This window comes from Lissotriton helveticus, chromosome 9 (assembly GCF_964261635.1).
Source record: "Lissotriton helveticus chromosome 9, aLisHel1.1, whole genome shotgun sequence".
Classification (NCBI taxonomy): Eukaryota; Metazoa; Chordata; class Amphibia; order Caudata; family Salamandridae; genus Lissotriton; species Lissotriton helveticus.
The window spans coordinates 343,087,577-343,115,359 of NC_136070.1; the positions used below are offsets into that span (position 1 = coordinate 343,087,577).

Genomic DNA, 27,783 nt, shown 5'->3' on the forward strand with positions numbered 1-27,783 from the left:
TCACAGTGCCACGCCAGGCGATGAGATGGTTGTATGAGACTTCAGGGAAGATACCTACGATACAGAACTAGGATTACAAGTAACATTTCCATCTGCATCACTAACAATCATAAATATAGAATTGACTAACAAGCTTATACCCCAAACACAGCTGTTAATAAGAAAACAATAACAACATGTACACTACTGATCAGGTAAGTACCAGTATAAGAACCAACATTGGTCAAAAAGGTTACTTCAAAGCTGCTTGACCTACTAAAATATCAGTAGTGTCTAGCTAATATATGTATCGATTTCCAAGTTGCCACTTTAGAAATTTCTATTAGAGGTACCTTTCACAGCCAGGCCACAGTAGCCACCTTGCTTCATGTGGAATGTGCCCTAAGTTTACCAGGGAGACGTTTATTGACAAGCTGGTAACAACAGACAAAGCAGGATACTCTTCATTTAGCAATAGTTTGCTTGGTGGACACAATGTGTTTAGAGAGGTCACTAATTTAATAGCTGATCTGTCTTGCAAAATTTTCAAGTTCTGTCTAAGTAGAATCTTAAAACTCTTGTAACATCTAAGGAATTAACATCTCTCCGCTTCAGAAAGGGGATCACTTAAAAAAAGAACAGGGGAGAGATTGGGTATTGGTTCTACACAAGGAGTCATTAATTTTGTCAGAACTATATGAAGATCTCTTGGAGGCGACGGTTGCCTTGTTGAAGGGAGGGGGTGGGGGGGACAGGTAGGGAAGGTTTTCCTCAAGACCACCAACAATTATTTTATCGCTGCAGTTGTAAGGGGCCCATCCTATATTTAATGGCAGTGAGGTAAACCTTAATTGCTGAATAGGTCGTCAATGACCAGATGAAAGCTTTCAGTGCCAGATGCACTACTTTTGGCTCCAGAATATTGATACGATACAGTTGTTGCTTTTTCCGACCACAATCCTTGAACAGCAACATGTTGCAGGTTGAAACCACATCTGATCTGAGAGGCATCTTTCAGAATGTTGTGTGTCGCCAGCGTTTGATGGAAAGGAGCCTCATTCAGAAGGTTATTTTTCTTCCACCACCATTTTTGGGACTCTGGAAGACAAATCAACATTACATGTCCAAGCTAAACTGCCTTTTCACTGGGGCTGTTGGTCATTCATTCAGTGTTGAAACTGCCTGTGTAATTGGGTTTGGGGGCAAAGAAAAATACATTGTCACGATCCTAGGAAAGATGAGAACTGTTGTGCTGTTGGATTTTGAACTTGCAATAACTGGTGATATTTCTGTAAAATCATAGATAGACTATTGTAATAAAATAGGGTCCATTCCAAGTAGTATATTCATGTATCTTTATTCAAGTCGATGTTATAGGGAAGAGAGCCCCACCAGGAGCAGCCCCTCACTGCTGTACTACAGACCAACCCAAATACTAGGATCTTGGCAAGCTGGCCAGGCAAACACGAGAATCACAAGAGAACCACCAATAAAAGTGTGAAAGAAAACTAACCAACAAGAAAAAAACGTATGCAAGCGTGGAATATCTCCACACAGAACATAGAAACAAGTCAAGTATAGCAAACTTCCCACAACAACAAATTGGGGTGTGATGTGTGGAAGGGGCTTCACACAGAACCAAAAGGACTCCCAACGCAAACCCTGACGTGCGAGGGAAAAACCCAAATCTAGCAAAGGAAACCTTGACATCCAAGGGAGTAAAAGTGCCATATAGACGAAAGCAAGAAGCAACCGGGAATTCACGAAAGTAAATGCACATAAAGTAGGCACGCAAAACTCTTCCCCTAACAGAGTTAGTGTGAGATGTGTAGAAAACAGTCTACACGTAACCACTCAAGCACACATCAATTGACTTAAAATGTAAGGAACTCCCCCAACACAAGAATGGGGTGTGAGGTGTAGAAAATGCTCTACACAGAGCACTGCAATCACCAACCTCAAACTCCACCCAAACAAACGCTGGGCTGTGATGTGTAGAAAAGCGGCTCCACCCGAAACCAAAACATCCGTACAACAATGGGTGGTTATACCACACTAACCCATAACCACGTAACATGGGAGAAAGCAACACCAGGAGCAGAAGCATGCAAAACGCATGACACAAATCATGATAAATCCTGTAACCAATGGCGTACTTGGTAGCAAACTTAGCAAAATGTAGATTAGCATGTAACATGAAAGGACCAAGCAGAAAAACTCAACCCTAACAAAAAGTTGGATTGTGATGTGTGGAAGGGACACCACACAGGACTAAGGTAAATGTACATTAGGAAAGAAAAATGCATATAACGTAAGTAAATGCACAACAGAATGTCAAATCTGACTCATGCAGACACGCATACTAAGCACTTGAAAAGAAACCGTACTACAATGGGTGGTTATACAACACTAACCCATAACCACGTAAAAGTGGGAAGCATCATTACAACTAACTGCACAGTTCCCAACAATCATTATGCAATAAAAAAAACAGGTACCATTGAAGACACAGTCAGTAAAATGAACTGCTAGAGCATACAAATTAAAAAGTCACAGCCATTACAGAAGAAGGCAATGAACACAAGAAGAAAATATGCTCCACAAGGAACATTTGTAAAATGCACACTTCAACATCAAATGACATGATGAAAAATAAAATCGGTCCTTACAGGTGTACTTAATGAGTAAAAAAAAACACTAGGGAGAATGGAGAAGCAGGACAATCCAATTAATGAAATTGCAGGTTGACGCTGAGCTGAATCCCCCCTCCTGCGCCACCTTCACTGGCTTCCCATCAGGCAAAGGATAAAATTCAAGGGCCTCTGCATTGCTCATAAAGCCGTTTACGGCAAGGCACCGGAATACATCAAAAAGGGCTTAACCAACTATGCCCCAACGAGAGCACTCCGATCCTCGGAAGCCAGGATGTTAGTCTGCCCCCGCTCTCGCCTGGTATCCCTTGGAGGCAGAGCTTTCTCTACCATCATCCCACAGATCTGGAACAAACTCCCTGACAACCTCCGAAAGGAACACTCCATGCTTCCTTTCAGGAAACTACTCAAATCCATTCTCTTCAAGGAAGCATGGGGCACACAGTAAAGTACTGCCTCCCCACCAGTAATCCTTAGCAGGCTCCTCTCTCTCAGCACTTAGAGACCGTTGGTGATAATGCGCTATATAAATACAAATTACAAATCTTAAAGTGCAGCAGATACAGTTAGTGGAAAAGGTGGCAAAGTCTGATGAGCGACAACTCACCTGAAGTCAAGACAAGCACTCCAGACCTGCGATGACAGAACAAAGTTACTGGCGAGAACAGGATTCTATGAAAAGTCGGCTCCCAAGGGCACAGGGAAAATTGGAGTGAGTCCAACAGAAGGGCACCTCGCAGGGGCACAGGGAGGAACAGGTACCTGTAATTTCATGCTGCTGAATAGCGACAACGTTCCTTTAAGTTGGTGTTTAACTTTATTGTAAAACGAGGAAACAAACGTGGTTGTCAAGCATAAGATTAACCCTTTCTGTGCTGGTGACGGAACCACCCCGTCACCAGCCACGGACGCGCTGTGCTGGTGACGGAGTGGTTCCGTCACGGCGCAGCCGCCCTGCCTACGTGGTGTCAATTCTGCACCTGCGTGGCTGTTTAATTGAGAAGACGGGGCCCCGACGGAACCACTCAGTCACAAGCAGTGCGCGCCCGTGGCTTGTGACGGAGTGGTTCCGTCACGAGCATGGCGGCGCCGCGCGGCCCCCCCACCCCCCCCAGCGGAATTACCGCCGTGGCCAAGGGGTTAAAGTACATGCATATAGGCCACGTTAAATGTCTGCTGTTTCCAATCCAAATATGGTGGCACGCAGCACTACGGAGAGACAGGTGGCTAAGGGTACGTTAATGCAGGCAGGTGGCAGTTGAGTGCAAATACATCACAGAGGATTCCGGTTGCTCCTGCGCGCGGCACCAACAGGACGGTAAGGTGTGCAAGCAGAATTTTAAAAGACAAGAAAGCTTAACAGATATACTTGCGTTTAGGTATAGGAGGCATTTTAGTTTGAATATAAAAGTACCGCCGCAAGTAACGGCTTGAAGTTGCTCAATGGCATCTCAGCTTCCCATGGATATGCTGTAACAAATAACCCAAGTGCATGTGGCTTTCCATAAACCTTTGAAGTGTGGGTTGCCACGACAGTCTCGGAAAAGTCACAGGGGTTAATAAACATTCTCACCGTGGTAGTTAACACATTAGGGTTGAGTTAATTCCTCAGGGCTGCCAAATATTTGAAACTTGTGATGCAACAACAATCAGAAGGCTGATCACAACAGTGGAGATATGTAGGGACAGATGTGCATAGTGCTGGAAAATTCTCACACAGCAGTGATACAAAAACATGTACAGCAGAATCTGGCAATCTTGGTAGAGAACGGTCTAGAGGTCACTGTAGCTGCAGGACTGCTGTGGAAGTCACTGGTGGCACTGTACCAGAACAAAACAGCGATACCTCTTTGAAGGCAGCAGGACAGGCAAGCAGTGGGACAGGCAGGCGGCATGACAGGAATATTCCAAAAAAAGGAGGGTAGGGGAAGAAAGTGAAAGAAAAGCTGGCACTTACGGGCTGGGGCGACCGGTGGAGTGGTCACTGATGGGGCTCAGGGGTGGCAGCTTCTTGAGGTACGCAGTTTGTAGTTTCTAAAAGGGTTCCCTTTCCTTGAGTAGTAGTTCATTCAACTTGTACACGTAGGTTCTTCCATAAAACGTAGCCAAAATATGTTGTAATAAAATAGGGTCCATTCCAAATAGTATCTTCATGTATCCTTATTCAAGTAGATGTTATAGGGAAGAGAACCACACCAGGGGCAGCCTAACTGCTGCTCAGCCCATCTCCAACTGACACTCACACACAAGCACATTCCATTCACCAACATTCTATACACACAGACACTCAGGCTGAGCAGCAGCAGTATAACATAGTTGTTCCCTCCAACGGATACACTTACCACTTTCTTTGTCCTGTGCCACTCCCAGGTAACAGAGGACCTGAACTGGAGACAACACTAATGTTTGGTGGCTAATGTGGGGGAGAGAATGTAGCCTAACAGCTAGGGCTGTCAACCTCAAATCTGGGGAGTCGGGTTCGAGTCTCGGCAATGCCGCTCAACATCATGTGATTCTGGGCAAAACGTAATCTCCCCGTGCCTAACAAAAATGAATGTGTCTTCATGTAACCCAACTAGAACTCATGTAAAGTGCTCTGATACCCGATTTCGGGTCAAGTTCGTGCTATAAAAAACTTTTTGGGGAAAAAATGTGTAGGTGTAAAAACCAGGCAGTGGTGTTTAAATAATGCAGTGCTTGCTCTGCAGAATGTGGATTTATCAACCACTCGAATTAAGGCTCTGACCTTATTGAAGCTGCTGCTAATTTTGGAGAGATTAACAGTGGCAGGAAGATTAACTCCAGTGCATAGCCCTTCTGTATGATATGAAGAACATATTTGTTAATTGTAATTTCCACTTTAAGTAATTTGTAATAACCCCCTCCCCACCCAACAAGTGTCAGAGTAGGAGTGAATGCCTCATTGTTGATTTTGGGAATAGAATCTCCCCAAAGAGGAAGACCTCTTCTGCTGCTGTCCAAATCCTCGAATAGGTCATCGCTGTCACGGAGACTGATGGGTTTGCTGACGGTGTGGCTGTGGGTAAAAGAAACATTGAGGGGGTTGAAGCCATTGTCTCCGGTGTTATCTTGAGTCTCAGCCCTGCACCAGTACTGGGAGCGGTAGAACAACTTCTCCTCGAAACCTATCCTTTTAAAGTTTCTGCTTCCTTTGAATACTTTCCAGCTCATTATATGTATTGTGTGTTAGATCCGAATTACATGTGCTAGACCCAAAGAGGGAAGCACCAGTAAACGATAGACCGTAAGCTGAGCATCTGGCTTCACAGACATTATATACACCCCTTGACAAAAGGCCTTGAAAAGTGACAATGTCGTCTACTGGAGGGGATCTAACGGGAGATATGGCTGGTGCTGTGAGAGTACAAGTAGTAAATTAATCAGTCGAAAAATCTCTGGTAGTAGGCGGATTGATAGAAGGGTTTCCTCTTCCTGTTACATCTCTCAGAGGGGGTATGAGGCAGAGTATGGGTGGGCAGTAGTGATGAGATTCATTGTCGAAGTAAAACCGTGGTACATTGTTACCATCATAGGCCTTGGAAGAAGATGGAGCAGGGGAGGGGGTCTTGATGCACTGGTGTCAAAGAAACCTCCTCTGATGAAGCTCATTAAACATCTGGTGTAAGAGTAAACTGTTAATTGCTACCATCATAGGCCTTGGAAGAAGTTGGGAAGGGGGGTTAAAGATGCACTTGACCTGTGTTTGCATCGCCGGAGCAAACAAACCTACCCTGATGAAGCCCATTAAACATCTGGTGTAAGAATAAACTGAGATAAATATCTCAACTTTGATCTCCTACCCACCAATCCTCTTGCCGCCGTTTCCCTAAATGGCTACATTGATAATACAGTTATTGATCTTTTTTAGGTTAACCAAAGACATCAACCAATGATTGAAAGAGATTGCCCTAAAAAGGAATAACTCAACATCAAAAGGAGAAGTGTAGGCGAAGTCCTCAATGTCACTGGTGTGGACATTATATATATGTCAGAAACAAGGGTTGGTGTGCTGCTATCAAAGACCTCCTCATCAACATTGATGCTGTCATAGCATTACACGGAGAGGAGCAGGTCTGTGAGATACTCATCAACACATGTTCACTCCTTTCTCTTCCCTTATCCACTTCTCTTCCCACCCCCTCTCAATCCCTTCATTTTCTCACTCCCCCTCTCTTCACCCCCTCTCTCTCCTAACTTTTAATATTCATTTTCCACTTAATTTTATCTCTGTTTCTTTGCCCCCTTAGCCCTGTTGAATGCATTAGCATACTGTAACTCTTTTTCGCTTAATTGTTAATTTTATCTCATTATGTTCACCATCCTTGTAAAGTGCTCTGATACTCTTGGGTCCAGTAGCACTATATAAAACCATTGAAATAAATCTACCAGTGCTCCATGGCCTGGCATGAGAGTCTGGAATAGTGGTGATGATGTCTTCACTTTCTTTTTCACGATCTCTGCCAGTTGAGTCTTTATCATTAGAGTGCACAGAATCAGTAGATGCGGCCCCCTCTCTGGGGTTCACTGCTGCTTCCAGCGCTTTTCCTCCAATTTTCCTCTGAAGATAGCTACCTTAGGGTCTTTCAGGGCTCTTTTACAGAACTTGCCTTCTTCAGCATAACATGTTGGGGGAAGACAGGGCAATAGCCTTCTTTTTACCACAGGAAAGGCACAAATGGGAACACATTTCTAAGGCAAAAAATCACTTCACAGTAGGAGGAAAATTAAGAAAAGAGCCTCTCAGAAGTATAAAAAGTGAAGGTGGATATATTTGAAAATGTATGAATTTTCCCCATAAGCCAATGGAAGAATAACTTCCGAAGTGTTCTGAGATCCTCTCCGCACGACCTGGAAAAAAGAACTGAGAATATGAGGCAAACTGCCAGTACAGTGAATTTTAGGAGATGATGCAGAACAGAGGTTTCACCACTCTTCTATTGCACTATCCTCTAGCGCCATACTCTGCCGAAGTACCCTTCTCTATACCCTCCAGTGTCCTGGGGGGTAAAAAATAAGAAATCTGGTTCATTCTAAGTTCGTACCCTTCCTTCTTTGGACAATTAGCTTTCTTGTGTGCAGTCCCTGGAGCTCCACTTGTGCCCTGCCTTTCCATTTACAGAGGTTTTTCTTCAACTCGTGTCTCTGGAATGTCCCAAATCAGTAGGTTTTGAGCATGACACGCCACCGCCTTACCACTGTTCGCCACGGCACCCCATGGTTCTTTTTCACTTCCCGGAGGCTAAATTTTGCAAAGCAAGAGGCCCTCCAGCTGGGGCTTAAGGACCTCTCTTGTCTGCTTCTTTCCAGCAGTTCTCTCTCTGAGGACTTTTTCTTTGCATTTACCCAACGTTTATACTAAACGTACTTTTAGATTTTCATCTCCACCGAGAGATGGTCCTCTCTTATTTGGGTCCTTCACCCTTGCCAACTGAGAAAGTGTCTTTTCATTACATGGACGTGAGAAGGGCAGTACTCATTTGACTGGATCGGACTGCTTCTTTCCAGTTTTCTGATGTCCACACCAGGGGGGGGGGGGGCGGGGGAATCTGGGCCTTTTCTCCATTCCACTTTTTTGCTGCAGTTCTCTCCAAAAGGATTTTTTCTTTACACTTTCATTGACTTTGTGCCAATCATTCTTTGAGATGTTTATCTCAACTCAGAGGTTAGCTTCCCTTACTTGTGTTCTTCAGCATGGTTAGCTGGCAAAGTGCCTCTTCATTTCTATGACCTGGGCTTGGCTGCACACATTTAACAGTTTCTTTCGGCTTTCTGATGTCCTCTGTCACTTTCAGTTTGGGTGACCAGGGTCATAAACCTGTAGCCTTCTCTGAGTGAATTAAACTCTGCTTAACCTTTGATCTATCTACGTATGGTCTAGGGTCCCTTTGCCTCTGGTACTCCAGGGACATTTTACAGGAGTATGGCAGCTTCTTGGTCTGAGGCTAAGGGCGTGTCTTGCCACTGCCTGGGTTTCAATTGCTACCTTTATTAAGCATTCACGTCTTCAAGTGCTCCCCTCAAGAACGGACTTTGGTGCTGCTCCACTTCGTACTGTTGGATCCTGATGTTTTTCTCCTTTTTAAAGGTTCATGGGCTCTGCATTACTTCCAGGCCCACTTTATTGTTTGATGCATCCTCATTCTTAAGGACTGGCTAAGGAAGAGGGAAAAGTGGTAATGCGCCGCTTACTAACTTGCCACTTTACTTCATTGAGTCCCACGCTTCCTCACCACAGTCCTGTAATACGCACTCTAGAATGATGGGTAGGTTTTCTGCTTAGATGTTGAGATTTAGCTTTTTAGAGGTGGGGCCTCTTATACCTCTCCTCAGGGTAGGCGCCTCAAAAATATATATTGGTTTGGGCTTATAGCTGGGTCAAACAACTGCTAAACACTGAGATGAGTGAGAGTAGGACTCAGTATAATGAAGATTACCAATCTGTAACCAAATCATTACATATAAAGAAGGCGCCTTCGTGGTACAAGTCAATGTTGGTAGGTATTTTGTTCTTCAAATAAATTATATCCCGATACACATTTACGCATGTACAGAGATCAATAAAGAATTGAGCACACTTATTCCATGTGCCTTCTGCGGAACCAATGAACTACTTGGCCCCTAGATATTTGTAGCCATTAAACATATGTATTAAATTCAACGTAATAAAAGTAATAACTAAATCATTCATTCACTTTGCACAACCATTTCAAGACTCTACACTTTTTTGACTGCAGTTTTATATTTTTTGTAGAACTTTGAACTCCATCCCTCTGTACTCAGCCTAATACTGGTCTTGTTTCACCGCAAAAAACACAAGCCACTATGATGTAAATTCAAAGGATTTCTAGAGGGCAGTTTCCTTTTTAATTTATATTAACTAAAACACAACTATTGGGCTTGCCGATTCTGTTCTGATAAAGTAATGTTTCTTAATCATGTAAACATACTGAATGGTAAGACTCTGAATTCAAGTCCCACCCATCGCCAAGATTTATTGTCACTGACAGTCCTGCAGGAAACACACAAGCAGCCTCAGCTGCACAACCGTGTTTGTAAACGACAACAATGCTGGAATGTTGATTCAAAAGGGGGCCCTCAGCATCGGCTTTGCGTTAGTCCATTTCTTTCAGCATTTCAGTTTTTTGAACAACTGGCTCTTCAAAATGTAGTTGAAAACCAAAAAACTACAAAGTGAAAGCTGCAAAATTAAAAAAAATATACACATTTTTAGAAAAATTCTGCGTCCTTTATATTGTCCATCACGAATAGCCTTCAAACAATGGCATATTGACTGTATAAAAGATCTCTAATTTTGTAGAAGTCTTCACACAGGCAACCCTCCAGTCCAATGCGTCCAGTTTCAGTCTAGGAGAGAAAAGATGATTACATTTTAAGAAAATGATTCTAGAAGAACAGACTGCTTAGAGTGGTTGAGTCATGCACACAGAAAGTGGTTGCCCAACACACAGTGATTATCCGTCACTACAAAAAAACAGTGCACCTCTTGTAAAATAAGTTATTAGAATTGTATGGCTCAACAACTGGTACACATTAGTGACCATTATATCAAGACTGAAGGGAGTGAGGTTATGCGAATAGGTTCAAGTGTTGTACTTAATAGAAAAAAATAATCAAAAAGCAAAAAAAATACAGGGTACCCTTTCGTCCCAAAACGAAGAGCTAACAATGGGTGGACAAATACTCATTGGGTATATTTATTTTATGGAGGTTCTACATATTCTAAATACTTGAAGAAGCAAAAAGGTTGCTATGCATTCACAACACATATTTGAGAAACCCCATACACAATAGCAAGATTAAGACATTAATAGTTAGATACCTAAAGAAGTATTATGAATACTTATGATATTACACACTGAGCTTATAGCATCTTTAAGAAATCTAAGATGTAGATATGGTTAAAAAGGTCTTTGTTACACAACTTTCAATATACTTGAGTAACTCTGCAGTTTTAACGGTAATTGGGGAATTAGTAGTCTGGGTGTTACCGCAGAGATTTAATGCCTCCCTGGCAATTTTGTCTGAAATCTACATTCTGAAACAAGCATGCCATAGAATTCCAGACAAGTGCAAGCTAACTGGGCAAAAAACAAAAATGACCAAAGTGTAAGCCAGATATTAGCGCACATTTTGGAGAGTGATATAGCAGCTTAAGTTCAAAATATTGTGACCCACAACCTAATTTTTCAGTATTAATGTTCAATACTGGTGGCGAGTGGGGAACTGACCGACTCTACAGTAGCCTTCCACAGAACCTACAGGGATCTCAACTCAACCTAGCAAATGCCGCCTTGGAAATTCCAAAGTGCAGAACTGCTGACATTGCGCACTCTCTTCGGTGGTGAATAGTTCTAACCAAAGCTCTCCCCACTGCTGAAAGAGACCTTGCACCACCTCCGAGTGAAGACGCCATTCGTGATCCATCATGCACCTGCAGCTGAGTTTGTCTGCCCTGCCATTCAGAGAACCTGCCAGGTGTTGAACCACCAGGGATCTGCCCTGATGTTCCAGCCATGTCCAGAGGCGGAGGGACTCCGGACATAGGGTCCACAAACCCACCCCACCTTGTTTGTCGCAGTACCACATTGCGGCGGTGTTGTCCGTGAACACCTGCACTACTCTTCCCCGGACAGAGGGAAGGAATGCCTTGAGTGCAAGACGTATCGCCCGAAGCACCAGAAGGTTGATGTTGCGCCTGGACTTCTCCTAATACCAGAGGCCTTTGATCTCCGCCTCCCACATGTGATGCATCGGTCACCACTGTGAACTCTGGCTTAGGAAGGGAGAGGGATCTGCCTTCGACCCAATCCTGGTTTGTAAGCCACCACTGCAATTGGTGTGCTGTGCCCTCCGAGATCTGGAAGCAATCGGACAGATTCCTCTGATGTTGCGCCCACTGGAACTTCAGGTCCCACTGCAGAACACGCATATGCCATATGGCATGGTCCACCAGCAGGATGCAGGAGGCCATCAGACCCAGATGCCTGAGGGTCATACTGAGTGAAAACCGGGAAAGAGGCAGAAACAGCGGAATCATAGCCTGAATATCCAGAACTTGCTGTTCGGGAGGATATACCCAAAACTGTGTCATGTCCAGAACCGCTCCGATGAAGGAGCTTCTGAGAGGGGGTCAGGTGTGACTTTGGCACGCTGATAGAGAACCCCAGCGAATGCAGGAGGTCGGCCGTAGTATAGAGGTGGGAGACGACGGCCTGGGACGAGCCCGGCTTCAACAGCCAGTCGTCGAAAATAGGGGAATATGTGCGCAGATGAGCTGCGGCCAACCACCATCACTTTCGTGAACACCCGAGGGGCGCTGGTAAGGCCAAAGGGGAGCACGGTAAACTGAAAGTGCTCATGGCCTACCGTGAATCACAGGTAATGCCGGCAGGATGGGGATGTGAAAATAAGCGTCCTGCAAGTCCAACAATACCATCCAGTCTCCAGGATCGAGGGCAGACAAGACCTGAGCGAGCGTCAACATCTTCAACTTCTCATTCCGGAGGAAGTGGTGGATGTTCCTGAGATCCAAGATAGGATGCAGGCCGTTGTCCTTCTTGGTCACCAGAAAGTAGTGGGAATAGCAACCACAGCCTACTTCTGGGGCAGGAATGCACTCGATGGCCCCCTTGGCCAAGAGTGCAGAAACTTCCTATTGGAGAAGGGCTAGGTGATCCTCCGACATGCAATGGTACTGAGGTGGTATGGATGGAGGGGTAGTCTCGAAGGGGAGGGAGTAACCCCTTCAGACTATTTGCAAAACCCACCTGTACGACGTGATGGTGTGCCAGTGGGGGAGGTGATGGCGGATCCTGCCGCCCACTGGCGTTTGGTGGCCCTGAAAGGTCGGACTAGGAGGGTTTGGAGGCTGCTGCAGAGGGGGTTGTGGTGGACTGGCCTGCCCGCTGGCCCCCAGAACCACAGTGGTGGTTCCCACGTCCCTGTCCGTGCTAGGGCTGAACAGCTTGTGCCGGCCTGTGGCTCTGGGCGGAACATAGCGGGGTACCCCTTTCGTAGCCACGAAAGAGGCGAAAGGCAGACTGAGCCGGAGGGGTGGTGGAGAGGCCCAAGGACCTGGCCATAGCCCCTGAGTCCTTAAAGCGCGCTAGCGCGTTGTCTGCCTTGTCGCCGATAAGGCGACTGCCATCAAAGGACATGTCCAAAGGATGGATTGGACATCCCCGAAAAAAGCAGTCGAACGCAACCAGGCGTAGCGTCGAAGGGCTACTGACGTCGAAATCGTCCTGCCAAGTGCGTCGGCGGTATCCAGCCCACAGCGGATGGTCAACTTCACTACGTCTCTCCACTCGGCAACTGTTCGAGAGAGCACAGCCCGGGCCTCCTCCAAGCACTGGGGCAGCATCTGCACTACTGTATCCCACACAGAGTGGGTGTAACGTCCCAATAGACAAGTAGTGTTTACTGACTGCAGTCCCAAGCTGACGGAAGAAAACATTTTCTTCCCAAGGTGGTCCAGCTTTTTGGAATCCCTATCTGGTGGTGCGTTAGGGAATGCGCCTTTAGACCTGGAGGCTTTGATCACCAAGCTCTCAGGGGTGGGGTGTTGGGAGGGGAAAGTGGAGTCGCCCAGAGCCGGGCGGTGGCTTTGGGCAATTATCCTATCCACAGGAGCCCCTGTGTTGGGCCTGGACCAGGTGCCCAAAAGGATGTCTGTGAGGGCTTCATTAAACTGCAGCAGGGGTTCCGAAGAGCTCACTGCCGGTTGAAGGACCTCTTTCAGGAGCTTAGTCCTCACTGCCACCGAAGGTAGCTCGAGGTAGAGAGCTTCGGCTGCCCTACACTACACCAGTGCATATTATGACGCTTCCTCCTCCGTAGCCACGGTAGGAGACGACAACATGCCATGGTCTGGTGAGGTATCCAGAACACTGCCTTCCCCCAGTTCCTCTCTCCAGCCCTGTTCATACACCAATTGGTCGGGTAAAGGGTCCCCAGACTCCTCCAAGTTCTCCTCACCCTCCTCTGGCTGCCAATCTGGTCAGAACAGGGGCAATAAAGTACCAGTCTGATCCGGCGTCGGACGACGCCAGTCCAACTCCGTGTCTACCTTGAGGTGGAGGCCGGGGTCGATGTTGGCTAGGGACACAGCCGAAGCCTGTGGACGTCGTGCCGGTGGAACGGTGCCAGGGGAGGCGTAAAAAGGTCGACTGGCGCCAATCCGGATCCAGGTCTGGATCCAAGGGGACGCTGCGGGGCAGAAGCCGCTGACGCCAAAGGCCCAGGGCCCCCAGCCGAGTACACAAGGCCCGAAGGCGCGCAGGCGGAGTCAGGCTGCCCAAAGATGGCGTGCATCGCTTCGTAAAACTGACAAAGCTGGGCCTGGGTCCCTCCGGTTCCGGGAAGGGGGTGAGCCGGAGCCGACCCTACCGGCTCCACATGTGGAGCCGCAGGAGGGGCACCACCAGCAACCTTAGTCGCGTCAGCCAACGGATGGGGAGAAGTCGAACAGCGGCGATGCTTCTTGGACTTCTTTTTGTGCTTCGACTTACCTGACCCAGAGTGCGAAGACTTGGAGGAAGAATGGTGTTGGCTCCGCGACCGGGACCCCGAGCGGCGCGGAACTGACTGCCGGGCCTCGAGTAGCTTTCGGGACAGCTCCCGCAAAGACTTCAGGGCCATAGTCCAGCAGTCGGAGCACGACTTGGGGTCATGGTCACGCTCCAGGCAGTAGAGGCACACGCGGTGCGGATCAGTCACCGACATCAGTAGGTAACAGGAACTGCAAGCCTTAAAACCGGGCATCCCTCGTGCACCAGGAGTCAATGGCCTCTAAAAACAACGAAGATGATAAAATCTGAGAAAAAGTTCAGTCCAAATATCACTGGGGTACCACTCTCTCCGGATTTGCGTTTGCTGGTGTGAAAAAAGAAAGGGCGGCGTCTATGTAGCTACCGCGACGTCATCCCGACGACCACGACACCGAATGCGGAGTCGACCGACGCCACCTTCCGACGCGCCGGGGTACAGCTGATGAAAACCTTTCTGTATCCAGTCGGACCTCCTGGGGGTAATTCAAAGGGAAGGAATCTATAACCAACTGTTTCTTTCAGATACTGTATATTAAAAGACATGCAAAATCACTCTGGTCTTCCTCCACCCCTGAAACCTCTCAGTATGGTCATCTAGACACTCCTAACAATTGTTTGAATATTCTAATAGAGGCATAGTGTCATTCTATCAGAATGATCATATGCTTTGAAGTGGAAGAGATTCTATATTTGCTATCCGGGGAAGCAGATGTATCCAATCACATACCACGAAAAGAGAGCACTACTAAACAGTCAATGAAACGAAATTAAAATATGCAATTCAGCTTAGACAAACAAATAAAAACTGTTTCAAAATAGTGTACAATTTGCTTTTTAAATTAGATTCCTGAGACGTAAATAAGTGACCAGATTACACACATCGTGTTAAAAGAATTCATGAATAACCGGAAACTGAACTCCGAACAATATTGTGTTCTACGGAAGGCATGTGAACAATGGCAATGCGGCCAAACTTTCACTGCTCAAGTCGACATTTTTTATAACAAATTCCTCAAGTGAAGTTTAGCAGTCTCAAGATTATATTAATGCCTACTGAGAACTATGTCTGAATATTACAGAGGGTTACACTGTGGTTGTATCAACTTGGTACAGACACAATTAATGCACTGATTTAAATGTAGTATATATCTAAAAGAAATAGAAGACAGTGTTCTGAGGAAAAAAACTAAATAAACAAATGTGATTGTAGGAAGCTGGCTCAATATAGTGCACTAAAACGAAGTGCACTGTGTAAAGATTCTAGGCAACCCTTACAGGTTTGCAGGGGCTTGCATTAACAATCGCAAAGTGCTCGATTAGTGGTAGGGTGGGCAAGCAGGTTTAGGCTTATTAGAGGGGTGCTGAGCATTTGTTGTACAAACACAGTCAATAAACGGGGCACACTAACTAAAGAAATCAGACACCAATTTATAAAAACAACACAGATTATTATATTATTTTAGGCACCAAGATTTCGTGATCAGGTAAGTACTTTTCAAGATAGGTTTTTACCATTTAAATAGACAATACTGTTGGAGAAAACATACTGCATATGGCCACTCGTCAACAACTTACAGGACTGTTCTTCTGGACTTAAAGTAAGGAGGGGCCAAGGTCTAAGGCAGCCCAGCAGGTCAATGGTTAGAGCGGCAGACCCTGATGCAGAGGTCTAGCCCGGGACCAGGGTTCAATTCCCCGCCTCGGCGGGTCTTGAGCTCAAAAATTCCACGGACCTGATCATTCTCGCCTCGGTGCCTATTCCAATCATGGAGTCCCACTCTGCAACTCTGGGCAATAGCTTGCTTAATCTCCACAACGGCCCCCACAACGCTAAGGATGCCTGGCTTCACCTTGGGGGTGCCCAGGAGTGCACACCTCACAGGGAAAGCCAGGATGGGTTCCACAGCGGTATTCGTACAAGCGCCTTGAGACCCTTGCGGGTGAGTAGTGCGCTATACAAGTTTCAATTTACATTTACATTTACCTAGGCCAGCTCTGGCGCATCCAGTTGCAGAGGTGCTGTTCAGTGTCAGGTGCCCCTGTTTAAATCAATGGGAAAAGTACCTGAAAGAAAGATACTGCAAGTGGGAATTTGGGGACCAGTCCGGTTGAATTCAAAGGGGGATGAGGCCTTGGGGGGTATCTGTGTCCCAGGGACACTGTCGGTTCACCTGTACTCGTGATGGGGTGGTCGTGTTGTGCTTTGTCGGGCGGTGTCGCATTGCGGGAGTCTCTTGCGGTTATTGGTCTCCTGCAAAATACGCTGCAGACGATACTGGGGGACCAGTCCGGCTAAGCCCACAAGGGGGCTCAGCTCTTAAGGGTCTCAGGACCCTTCAGGCACCGTTGGTTCACATGGATCCGAGCTGTGTGTCTCAGGTGCGGAGGTACTTTGAGGTGTCAGGCTGCGGTGGTCAGAAACTTACTTCGGAGGTCGACCTGAAGATGGGGGCAAAACAGGACAACTGGGTCTCTCTCTGTGCTGGCTCTGCAAGGCTGACGTCCCTTGTGGGGGTTCGGATTGGACCACCAACAAGTTTTGGCTGCTGCAAGGGGTCCGGTACCCAAGGTATTGGTGATGGAGGGCTCCTGGTGGACCTAGTTTCTCGTTACATGCTGGGGAGACGGGGCGACCTCTGGGAGCACAGATCACATCCTCCTGGGTGGCTCCTGCATCGGAGAGTCTGGTGATCAGCAGTTCTGTAATCCGGAACTTGCATTTGAGTACCTGGAGGATGCACAGAAGGAGCTCTTCCACTCCATGGGAGATGCTGGCTGTTTGGCCAAGGGCTGGCAGTCCTCCCAGGCTTTTGAAGGTTGCACAGTGGCAGGACGAGTCATCGCAATAGTTGGGAGCAGCAGACAGGTGACAGGATTGGCACCAAGTCAGTCGCAGGTCCTCAGTTCTCGCTTCTTTGGCTTGTTTGTCCTTCTACTCGAGTGAGTTGATCATGCTTCTCTGGTGCCAGGGGTTCCCCTAAGTACTAGATTTAGGGGCATTAAGGGGAGTAAATGGTAGTAGCCAATGCGCTACTTACCCTTGGGGTCACTACACCCCTATATGACCACTTCCGTTGGGGTGTGGACATAACCCTGTACCAGAGCTCCTAATTCCACCAAAATCAAGATGGTGGAATCCTCCTTTCGTGGTTCACATTAGGCAGTCCACCGTAAGTGTGTGACTGGCATGGTAGTGCACCAAGCCTACCTGCACTTTTAATTTTGCGCCTGTCCTAGTGCCAAATGGGCCTAAGGGTGGGTGCATCTCCCAGGTTTGGGCGAAGGTGGGGTTGCATATCAAAAGGCAGCAAGGAGTCTGAAGTCCCTGATATGCTAAATCACTAACCATCCTACAGGAGGAGCTGTGAACACCTTCCTCTGAAGCAGACATTGTTTCTGGCCCCAGAGAGCGTGACTCTCACCTGCAGAGGGTCAGACACTTGTCTATGGTGGCAGGCTGGGCTACACCAGTCAGCCAGCACACTAGAGGCTGGTAACGATGGATTCAACCCAGATCTGTGACTGGGTGTGAATGCTTTGCCATTGTGCAACATTCCGTCCATCAATTGTTGTTTTAGCGTTGGTCACCCGAGTGGGACGGGTATTCTCAGACGTGAGTCCCGTGCTCTCCATGCCACTGGAATCAAGCTATCCTGGCTGATGACGGCTAATAGCCAGAAACCGGTCCTAGGATGCTTGATTCTAGTCCAGGGAAGATATGGCTTGGCAGTTCGGGCTGGACTGTTCCCATGAAGTACAGGGTCAAGACTGATTTGCATATGGCCATGTCTGAACTGGGGTGGTGTGGTGAGCAAAATAACGATGGATAAAACCCAGATCTGTGACTGGGGGGGGTTAATGTTTTGCAATTGTGCAACATTCCGTCCATCAATTGTTGTTTTTGCATTTGTCACCCCGAGTGGGACGGGTATGCTCAGACGTGAGTCCTGTGCTCTCCATGCCACTGGAATCAAGCTATCCTGGCTGATGACGGCTGATAGCCAGAAACCGGTCCTAGGATGCTTGAATCCGGTCCAGGGAAGATATGGCTTGGCAGTTCGGGCTGGACTGTTCCCATGAGGCACAGGGTCAAGACTGATTTGCATATGGCCATGTCTGAACTGGGGTGGTGTGGTGAGCAAAATAACGATGGATTAAACCCAGATCTGTGACTGGGGGTTAATGTTTTGCCATTGTGCAACATTCCGTCCATCAATTGTTGTTTTTGCATTTGTCACCCAGAGTGGGACGGGTATGCTCAGACGTGAATCCTGTCCTCTCCATGCCACTGGAATCAAGCTATCCTGGCTGATGACGGCTGATAGCCAGAAACCGGTCCTAGGATGCTTGATTCCGGTCCAGGGAAGATATGGCTTGGCAGTTTGGGCTGGACTGTTCCCATGAGGCACAGGGTCAAGACTGATTTGCATATGGCCATGTCTGAACTGGGGTGGTGTGGTGAGCAAAATAACGATGGATTAAACCCAGATCTGTGACTGGGGGTTAATGTTTTGCCATTGTGCAATATTCCGTCCATCAATTGTTGTTTTGCGGTAGGTTTACTGGGGGCACCTCTAAGGTGCTCTCTTGATGCATGCTTTTATATATCCACTACTCTCATCAGGGCGCATTTATTAAGACAAGTTGTGCAGATTTATTAAGACAAGGTGTCTGGTACCAACCACCATGTGTTTCAGTTAAGCCATCATGTAGCTGTAATGACAAGTGCCCAATGCATGTACTTCCCTGTTCACTTGTAATACATAGTAATGGAACTGAACAGCCCAGGGGCATATCTGCTCATGCAGATATGGCCTTATTTTTAATTTTATTTATTTTGAAAGTTTTATATAGCGCGAACAAGATCTTTGCAGATATCAGAGGGCTTTACAAAGAAGGGGTACGAACAGGAGAGTAAATAACATTGGGCATAGCGTAGTTGTAGGTAATAAGTGGGGTGGGGTAGGTACATGAGGGAGCATAGTCAAACAGGTACGTCAATAATGCTAATAGTACAAACAAGTGGGAGCATAGACAATCAGGTAAGTCGATAATACAAGTAATACAAATAAGCAAAGGGATCGAACAAGTAGTACAGATCGGTGCAGAGTCTTTAAAGAGTCCAAAATAATAGTTCAAGTGCATTTAGCCATGAGGATACCTTTTACTTCTTTCTTAAAAAGTGTAGTGGAGGAGATGAGCCTGGTTTCAGGAGGGAGTGAGTTCCAGATCCTGGGTGCCATTCCTGAAAAGGAGCGTTTATAAGTTTTTTCCTTCCGGAATCTTCGAGGCTTCAGCAGAAGATTGTTTGTGCCTCTAGTGATTCTAGAGCCGCCAGAAATTGTCAGCTTCTGAGTGAGGTAGCCGGGTGAGCTCAGGTGTACAGCCTTGTGCGTCATGCAGGCGATTTTCAGATGTATTCTGGCTTCAAAAGGCAGCCAGTTCAGGGATTTCAAGTCAGGGGAAATATGTGAGTGTTTTTTTGACCCAGTGATGAGTCTCGCTGCAGCGTTTAGAGAAGCTCTTAGGGGTGCGGTAGTAGTTAGGGGGAGTCCGCAGAGGGCGATGCTGCCATATTCTATTCGAGGGATGACTAGTGCTTGTACTGCAGTTTGGAAGTCTTTGGCTGGGAGGAAGGGTTTAAGTTTCCTCAGGGTATTGATTTGGTAGTTCGCTCCCTTAGTAGCCTTGCTGATATGTTGCTGCATGTTGAGATTGGTGTCAAGTGTTATGCCTAAAGATTTTGCTGAGTCCACGATGGTGGGTTGGACATTGAGTGCAGTTAGGTGTTTAAGCCAAATTTGAGTGGTAGAGATCTTCGCGGGAGGTGAGATCAGAAGGAACTCTGTTTTCAGAGCATTGAGTTTGAGATGATTATCGGCAAGCCAGGATTGGGTGCTTCTGATCGTTGAGTTCAGGAGCAAAATGTCTTTGGGGGATTATAATTTGAGATATAGTTGGGTGTCATCGGCGTACATGTGAAAGTGTACATTGGATGCTTGTAACAAGGTGGTGAGAGGTTCCATAACTAGGTTGAACAAAGTTGGGGATAGGGAGGATCCTTGGGGGACGCCTAACGATACAGGTATTGGCGAGGACATCAGGTTGTTGCTCTTGAATTTCTGCGACCTGTTGTGTAGAAAGGAAGTGAACCACTTGAGAACAGTCCCAGATAGACCCATTCTTGCGTTTAGTAGTTCGAGTAAATTCTCATGTTTAACGGTGTCGAATGCTGAAGAGAGATCAAGAAGGATGAGGAGGCAGGTATCGTTTTGATCTAGGATTTGAAGGGCGTCGTCAATTATGTGAGTCATAGCAGTTTCCGTACTGTGTCCTGCTCGGAAGCCTGATTGATGAGGGTTTAGCAGATCAAACTGATCAATGTGTTTCGTCAATTGTAGTTGTGCGCATTTTTCGAACAGTTTGGCGAGAGTGGGAATATTGGTAATGGGACGGTAATTGTTTAGATCAGAGGGGTCGGCTGTAGGTTTCTTTAGTAACGGTGTGACTTGTCCGACTTTGAGGGAGTCAGGGATGGTTCCTTGTTGAAGTGAGCTGTTGATAATTTTAGTCCAGAGTGGGAGGAGCAAAGGGGTAACGTCTTTTACAGCGTTAGCAGGAAGGGGGTCCGTGAGGTGATTGGATGGTTTCAAGGTGCTAAGCAGTTTGCCCATTTCTTCTTCAGAGTAGGTGCCAAAGGATGACCATGTAGCATTGTTTTTTGGTTCAGTGGGTGTTATGCAGTGGGGTTTGGAGTAGAGGCTTGCGTCAATGAGGAGATCGCTCTTTATGTTGTCAGTTTTTTGGATAAAGAAAGCAGAGAAGGCTTCGTGCATAGTGCTGAGTGGTTGGGGTTGTTCCTTGGATTGTGATCTGATTAGCTCAAACAGTTTTCTCGGACGGTTTTTTGCTTGGTCGAGCTGGAGGCTGAAGAAATCTGATTTTGAGCGTTTTATTTTCCTGAAGTAGGCGTTTCTCTTTTTCTTCAGTGTTTTTAGGTGCAGTGCAGAGGGAGCTGATCTCCAGGTGCGCTCTGCCATTCACATGGCTCGTCTATCCTCATTGAGACTCCCGTCATACCATGGATTGGAGATTTTAGTGGAGACTCTTTTTAGCTGCATAGGTGCAGCCTCATTAATTATTGAGGTCATAGCGTTGAGATAGTGGTCAGTCAAAGATTGAACGTCCGTAGCGCCGGTAGGGGGAAGTAGGAGATTGCAGCTGTTAGGGGGTAAAGAGTTTGGGTTGAGTTTTTTCAGGTCTCTTTTCCAGACTTTGGGCTTGAAGGGTTGAACCGGGTTAAATTTAACTTTTTCATTGATGAAGAATGTGACAATATGATGATCTGACCAGTCACAGGGTTGGATAGACTCGAGTTGGGTAGAGTCCTCTTTGGAGATGATAAGGTCGAGGATAGATCCTTTCTCGTGGGTCGGGCTGTTGCATATTTGGGTGAGGTCAAGGGCATTGAGGACATTTTTAAGACTATTTACCACCGCGTCATTGTAATCGTTCCAGTGGAGGTTGAAGTCACCAAGGTATATTTGGGTGAGCTGCCGTCCGGAATTGGTTGAGATCATATCCATGATTTGTTGGGAGAAGGTGAGGTTGTCCCCAGGTGGGTGGTAAATGCCGTGAAGAGAGCATATCGGTTTGCCCTCACTGATGATATCGAGGCAGATGTATTCACAGGAAGTTGGGGAGGGTAGGGAGGGGGAGGTGACTTTCAGAACAGAGAGGTTGTTCCTGTAAATGCATGCGATTCCACCACCTATTTTGCCGGGCCTGTCAAGTCTAATGATGTGGTAGTTGGGAGGAACCAGAATGTCCATTATAGGTGTAGAAGATTCAGTTAGCCAGGTTTCAGTCATGATGATTAGGTCAAGGTCCAGTGTTAAGATGAGATCAGCGATGGCGGAGGAGAGTCTAGAGGCCGATCTGCAGTTGAGGAGAGTGCATTTGAGACGGGGTGTGTCGAGGGTGGTAGAGGGTTCTAGAGAGAGGGGGACTTTTCTAAGGTTATTAGGGATGGAGATTCTGTTGTTTATTGTGGGGGGTCTAAGGGGATTTGAGTGTATCGTGGGAATGGCGAGGTGTGTGGTGGATGTGTGGTTTAGGGGAGCTGGGTCGTAGGAGCGGAGGAGGGTGAGTGTGTCGAGGTCCGAAAGAGGGTTGCAGGGGCGATTGTTGCGATTGCGAACATGGATTGAAGTCCAGTTTGGGGAGTGTTGAGTGAGAGAGTCATCCGGAAGGGTGGGGGACATGTTGGGGGGGGAGGTGGTGGTGGGTGAGGGGTGTCTTTGGTGTGTGAAGAGTAGTTCTTTGATGATGTGAATGTCTTCTTTGACCTGGAGGAGGGTGGCCATAATCTTGTCCAGCGTGGGAAAGGTGTTGGTGGTGGGGATGGAAATCAGGGGTGAGTGACTGCCCAGGGAATTAGCGTGCGGGTGGGGGGGTGGGCTGGTGTTCGTGCAGGGCTCCGTGGCGTCAGTGTACGGGTTGGTGTTAGGGAGGAGAGAGGGTTTGGGAGGGAGAGGTGTGGATGAAGTAGGGAGGAAGTTGGTGGTATAGGTGAGGGCATTGGTGGTAGGTGGAGAGAGCAGGGTGGAGGATGAGTATGTTAGTGGTGGTGGGCGTGCAGGTAAGGTAATGAGGGCTGAGAATGGGGGGGAAATGGGATTGGAGATGGTCCTGTTGTGGGGAGGGGGAGTTAAATTAAGAAAGGTGGTGTGTTCTGCGTGATTAGTTACAGGGTGGTAGTGGGAATGGGGGGATAAGGGTGGGATTTGTCGTGCGTGTCATTCTGGTGCTGAACTGGGTTAGACGGGTTGTGGGTGGGAGCTGTGATGTCAGGGGTGAAAGGAATGGGAGTGGTATGAGTGTATGAGTGTGCCTTACATTTAATATAATGCACCCTGCCTTAGGACTGTTAGGCCTGCTGTAGGGGTGACTTACATATATTGCATGCAGTGTCAATAGTTATGGCATACAGGGAGTGAGCCATGTCGTGTTTTCGCTTTTGTCTGCACCATTTCACGCAGCCTGCAATGGCAGTCTGCATTAGTTCGGCTTAGGGTCCCTTAGGTTGGCACAATAAATTCTTCTTTAGGGAGCCCTCTTTAGAACCTATGCCTTTGCTAGCAGGGGTACCATTTATAAGGGACTTGCAGGAAAGCTAAATGTCTTGCCATTTGAGGAACTGCTCAGTCACTTTGTTTTAGGGAAAAAACACTGGGGACTTGGTTAGCAGGAACCAAGTGCACTTCAGTCAAAATAGCATCACTCCAGGCAAAAAGTAGGGGTCATCATGTCAAAAAAGGGCACTTTGATACAGAGAAAATTTAGAACACGTTGTCCAAAATATTCAGGCGAACATCTAAATCAGTGTTTCTTAACCTGGGGTTCCCAAAGCCTACTCAGGGGGTCAGCGAAAGCTTAGAAATGTAATATTATTTGCAGATGAATAACGTGTAGATAAATAAAGAAACAAAATGCAAAGCTGAAAATATTAAAAGATTCTGTAAATGTGAAGGAACTTGAAATTGGTGGCTAAAAATTAAGTTTGTATCCTCAGAGTGATTTGTGGGAGCTGTACAAGTACATCAAATACGTATGGACTATGATCGGCCTCAACTGAATTTAGACAAGCTCCAGCCTTCATGTTAAAATTTAATTTTTTTATATTGTGGATTATATAAATATTTCATAACTTGTGCATTTGTTTGATGAATGCATGTTTCTCAATTTTATGTGTACTGTTTTCTGGTTCAAATCCTCCAAAATTGTTAGGCTGGGGTCCCTGGCTTCCAGCAAAGACTCCACTGGGGTCCCAAGGTTCCAGTAATGATTTAGTGGAGTCCACAGAAGTCAAAAGTTTGAGAACCGCTAATTAATCATTATCTAAAAACTCAACTCCTATAGGTAGAATGAAATTGTTGACAATGAATTTTATGAATATAGAAGCAACAGATCAATTTTTTATTTATGAATAATACAATTTGACAACTCAGCCGTAACAAGGAAATAAGTGATCATACACATGTTGAAATGGGTAGAAATACTGATCTAATATTCACTTTACAACGGCCTATTCACTTGTTTAATAAAGTAATTTTTCTTCTCCAAAAGTAATCTATTTTGATAGTCAACCATCACAACAGAGTAACAAGGCCATTAATCAACTGAAGAGGTAGGGAGAAGGCAAGAAAGTGACAGGAATGTTTAACAGTGAAAATCCCATTAAACAAATTAGTTGTACAGAGTGGCCTGGTCAATCAAGGAACATTTGGTGTCAAAGTCAATAAAACAATACTTGGTAAAAATACAGACTGATCACCAAGTGCTCTGTGAAATCACAGTGAGCAAGGCCATTTGTTACATGACCCACAGGATTGCCTTTACCTCTTGAGGCCCTACGAATTCAAAGAAAGAGTCTCATGAGACTTTTGACAAAAGCCTGTCATGAATGAATGTATATGTCTGTCTATGATTACTTTGAAGATGCCAAACCAGTACGGCTAGACTCAAATTACAAATATGTGCCAGCTTTCCCAGATCTCAATTCTTAATAAAGCACAAGTGTATGGCTCTGCTGATATCTATGGTATAGTATGGACACAAGCACACAGACGCTGGATCTCACTTACCTGTCTAGCTAATGCAATACCTTTTAAAAATACTACTTTTTCCGTGACAAATACCAATGGTCTGCACATGAGCTCATACGGAGGGACCTAATATAACTCCTTAGGGGAAGAGGGCTTCCTAATAGGGAAGTGAACTTTCTAACAGAAGAATTTCTTAATGTCATCTAGGTAATCTGCAGTCGGAGACAGGAAAAAGATGCCTGAAAATGACACTCGAGTTAAGAAGCAATAGAAACAGCTGTACTTTAATAGAGGAAAACTGAAGGCTAGCCTTAGCTAAATATAGAAGCTATGGTTTTACTATCCATACTTGGATACATCCGATTCTCCACCACAAAATGCAGATTATCTTCTATTTAAAGAACATGCAATGCCCTTATGAAATGACAATTCGCTCAGAGTGTCCATGCAGTTGCAGAGAATTTTAAGATGACCATATTGGAGGATTTCAGAAGCCATGATGTCACAGTCAGTGATGTCAGGTTGTGTTCTATGATCCTGCCTCTAGTTATCATCTGTGGGCAGTACGCTACAACAAATATCATGTTGGTTCTGTGCCGTTTTATCTTCATCAGCACTTTCAGGGGGAGCTTTACTGGTGAAAATGTTGATGCATTAATTCACTGCGGCAAGCTTCAGCAGTTTTTCTGTGCACACTCCCACCACTGCAGCCAGCACAAGCAAAGTTTAATTGTATTCGACTACAACATGGACACAGACTAATTTATTCCATGAAGTCAGTATATCATAATTTTACAACAGTGACTATTGCATTCCTCTGACAGTCAAATAAATGCTAACATTTACACCCCTTTTTCCTCCCCTCCCCCTCTCAAAGAATGTTTATTTTCTGTATGCATACATGAACTTTGAAAGTAAGCTAAAACATTTTCTAGCCGGATGTGGAAAGGACTCACCCTGCGTACAGCCACAAGATTATTGCAGACCAGTACTCCTCCGACAAATTCGGCTTGGATTCCCTCTCGTAAAAGTACCTGCTTGAAGTCAGACAGTCTGGGCTCATTCATAAAGACAGACTGATGTCCAGTGATCTATTCCACAAACCACAGAAAGAAAATTGAATAGGTACCTCTGTAGTTTTACATATCAACTTAAAAAATTCCACTCATTAATTAGAACATTATCTGCAAAACGTGTGTCCCTTGTTTCCCAGGTCCCATTTCACTCAATTGTGCAACATGCCAATTTTCCTCTCAACACTGTTACTTATCCTCAATCTCACCACTAGATTCTACATCCTATCTCAACGAAATCAATATCCACCTCCCTCAAACAGCACACCGACACTTGTCTTAACTGCTCCTAATCTCTACTCTGAGCTAATTTCCTCTTGCTTGTGATACAAATGCACGTGAAAAATATCGGATATTTGATGCAGGGTTAGTGTATTTGCAAGAGAGTGTCTCTGCGGTCAATAACAATTTTGGCTGTTACTTTTTCAGTAAACTGGAACATACAAAAGTGGATTTTTAAGGCACAGAAGAAGCAGCGACCTCCAGACAGCAAAATGACGTGTGACCTCTCAGAATTTTTTGGCAGTGATGGGTTCGAGTTAGCGTGAAAGCAAGTCACAAAATGTTCCAGTAATGGTTTCAAGATGCTAGATTGTGGGAGGTATCCATTTAGTTAAATAGGAGCACTTTACATTCCAGCAATTTCTTTTGTGCCAATAACTAGGAATTGTTTATTTGCATTTGCAAGATGCAGTCAGTTGAAGGACTTTTTCTTTTGGATTTTGATAGAAGGTGGCCATTAGCACTCTTGACCTGGAGGATGAATTGGATGAATTATTTTGCTTGGCCTACAATGCCAATATATGAGTGGAGGAGGATTCAAATCTTGAATGAGTCAGTATGGCAATGGGAGCAATATGCAACTTTGACGTGAGGCCTAACATCTGGGTTCTGTATGGTGTACGGATTGTCTCAGGAAAGTACTACAACATTGACACACACGAACCATTGAGTGGTCAAAGGTACCTAATGCTGCTTAGACATGTCTGAACATGAAAGAGGCTGGCATCAGGTTGCAAGTCATCAAGAGGTTTGTAGAAGAATAGGTGCTCTTGGAGTTTTTGGATGAGCTCAATGATTCTAGTAAGGAAGGGTCGGCTGCACACTGGGCAGTACTTGTGTAAACTTATAATTATTTTTTTAGTAGTGGAAATGAGAGCTTGCTTTAAATATGCGGGACGAGAATACAGAAAAAGAGTTATGTACAATGGCACACATGGGGTGCTACGTTAAGGCAGTCAAGGGTATTAAAGGCATAAAAAGAGATAGAAGTTGTAGTGTGGTGTGGGAGACAGAGGCAGCGAGGCTTGAGGCAGGGCCTTTGTACCGAATGTGGAAGTAGAAAGGTGCTTGCTGCATCTCGTTTCACAGGTGATTGCTCAGGTTGTGGTGGTGCCGGGGTCTGAGAGGCCACGGATTGTAGTGAACAGGTGTCAGGAAGAACGGGATTGGTTAAAGCAGTTCTGGGTAGGACAGGGGCATGCTTGTATTTCGCATGAATTATTTGAAGGTTATCTCCTTCCGGTTTGGCATTTGAGTGGCTTCAGGCTCTTTCAATTTTGCATGCAATTTGTTTGCATTTTTTGATTTGAAGAGCAAATGATGGCAATCAATTTCTGGTGTTCTTTTGTTTTCCTCAGAAGTAATGGAAAGTGTATATAAAGGTTGCTGCTCTAGGACTTGAACGCTTGGGCACCTGAAGTGTTATGGGTGAGGGGTGTGGGTTTTGATGATAAAGGTATGTCTTCGTCTAAGCATATGTGTGGAAGGCGGGAGCAGGTGGTGGAAGGTATACAGTATGATAATGGATTAGGAGAATAGATGACCAGCTGAGTGTTTTGTTGAGAGGCTTTGTAAATTGGGCAATTGTAGGTACACATTT

General features: G+C 45.8%; 1 protein-coding gene across 2 annotated transcripts in view; it reads right to left on the reverse strand.

Moving 5' to 3' along the window:
* Positions 1-9,479: 9,479 nt before the first annotated feature.
* Positions 9,480-27,783, reverse strand: part of CPSF2 (cleavage and polyadenylation specific factor 2) — a 114,498-nt gene continuing 96,194 nt past the window's right edge. For both annotated transcript variants that reach the window (XM_078660072.1, XM_078660073.1), the window contains 2 exons: positions 25,785-25,919; positions 9,480-10,016 (listed from right to left, as the gene is read on the reverse strand). In XM_078660072.1, the coding sequence (XP_078516198.1) occupies positions 9,924-10,016; positions 25,785-25,919 (228 nt within the window). In that variant the 3' untranslated portion in view covers positions 9,480-9,923. The remainder of the gene's footprint in view (positions 10,017-25,784; positions 25,920-27,783) is intronic.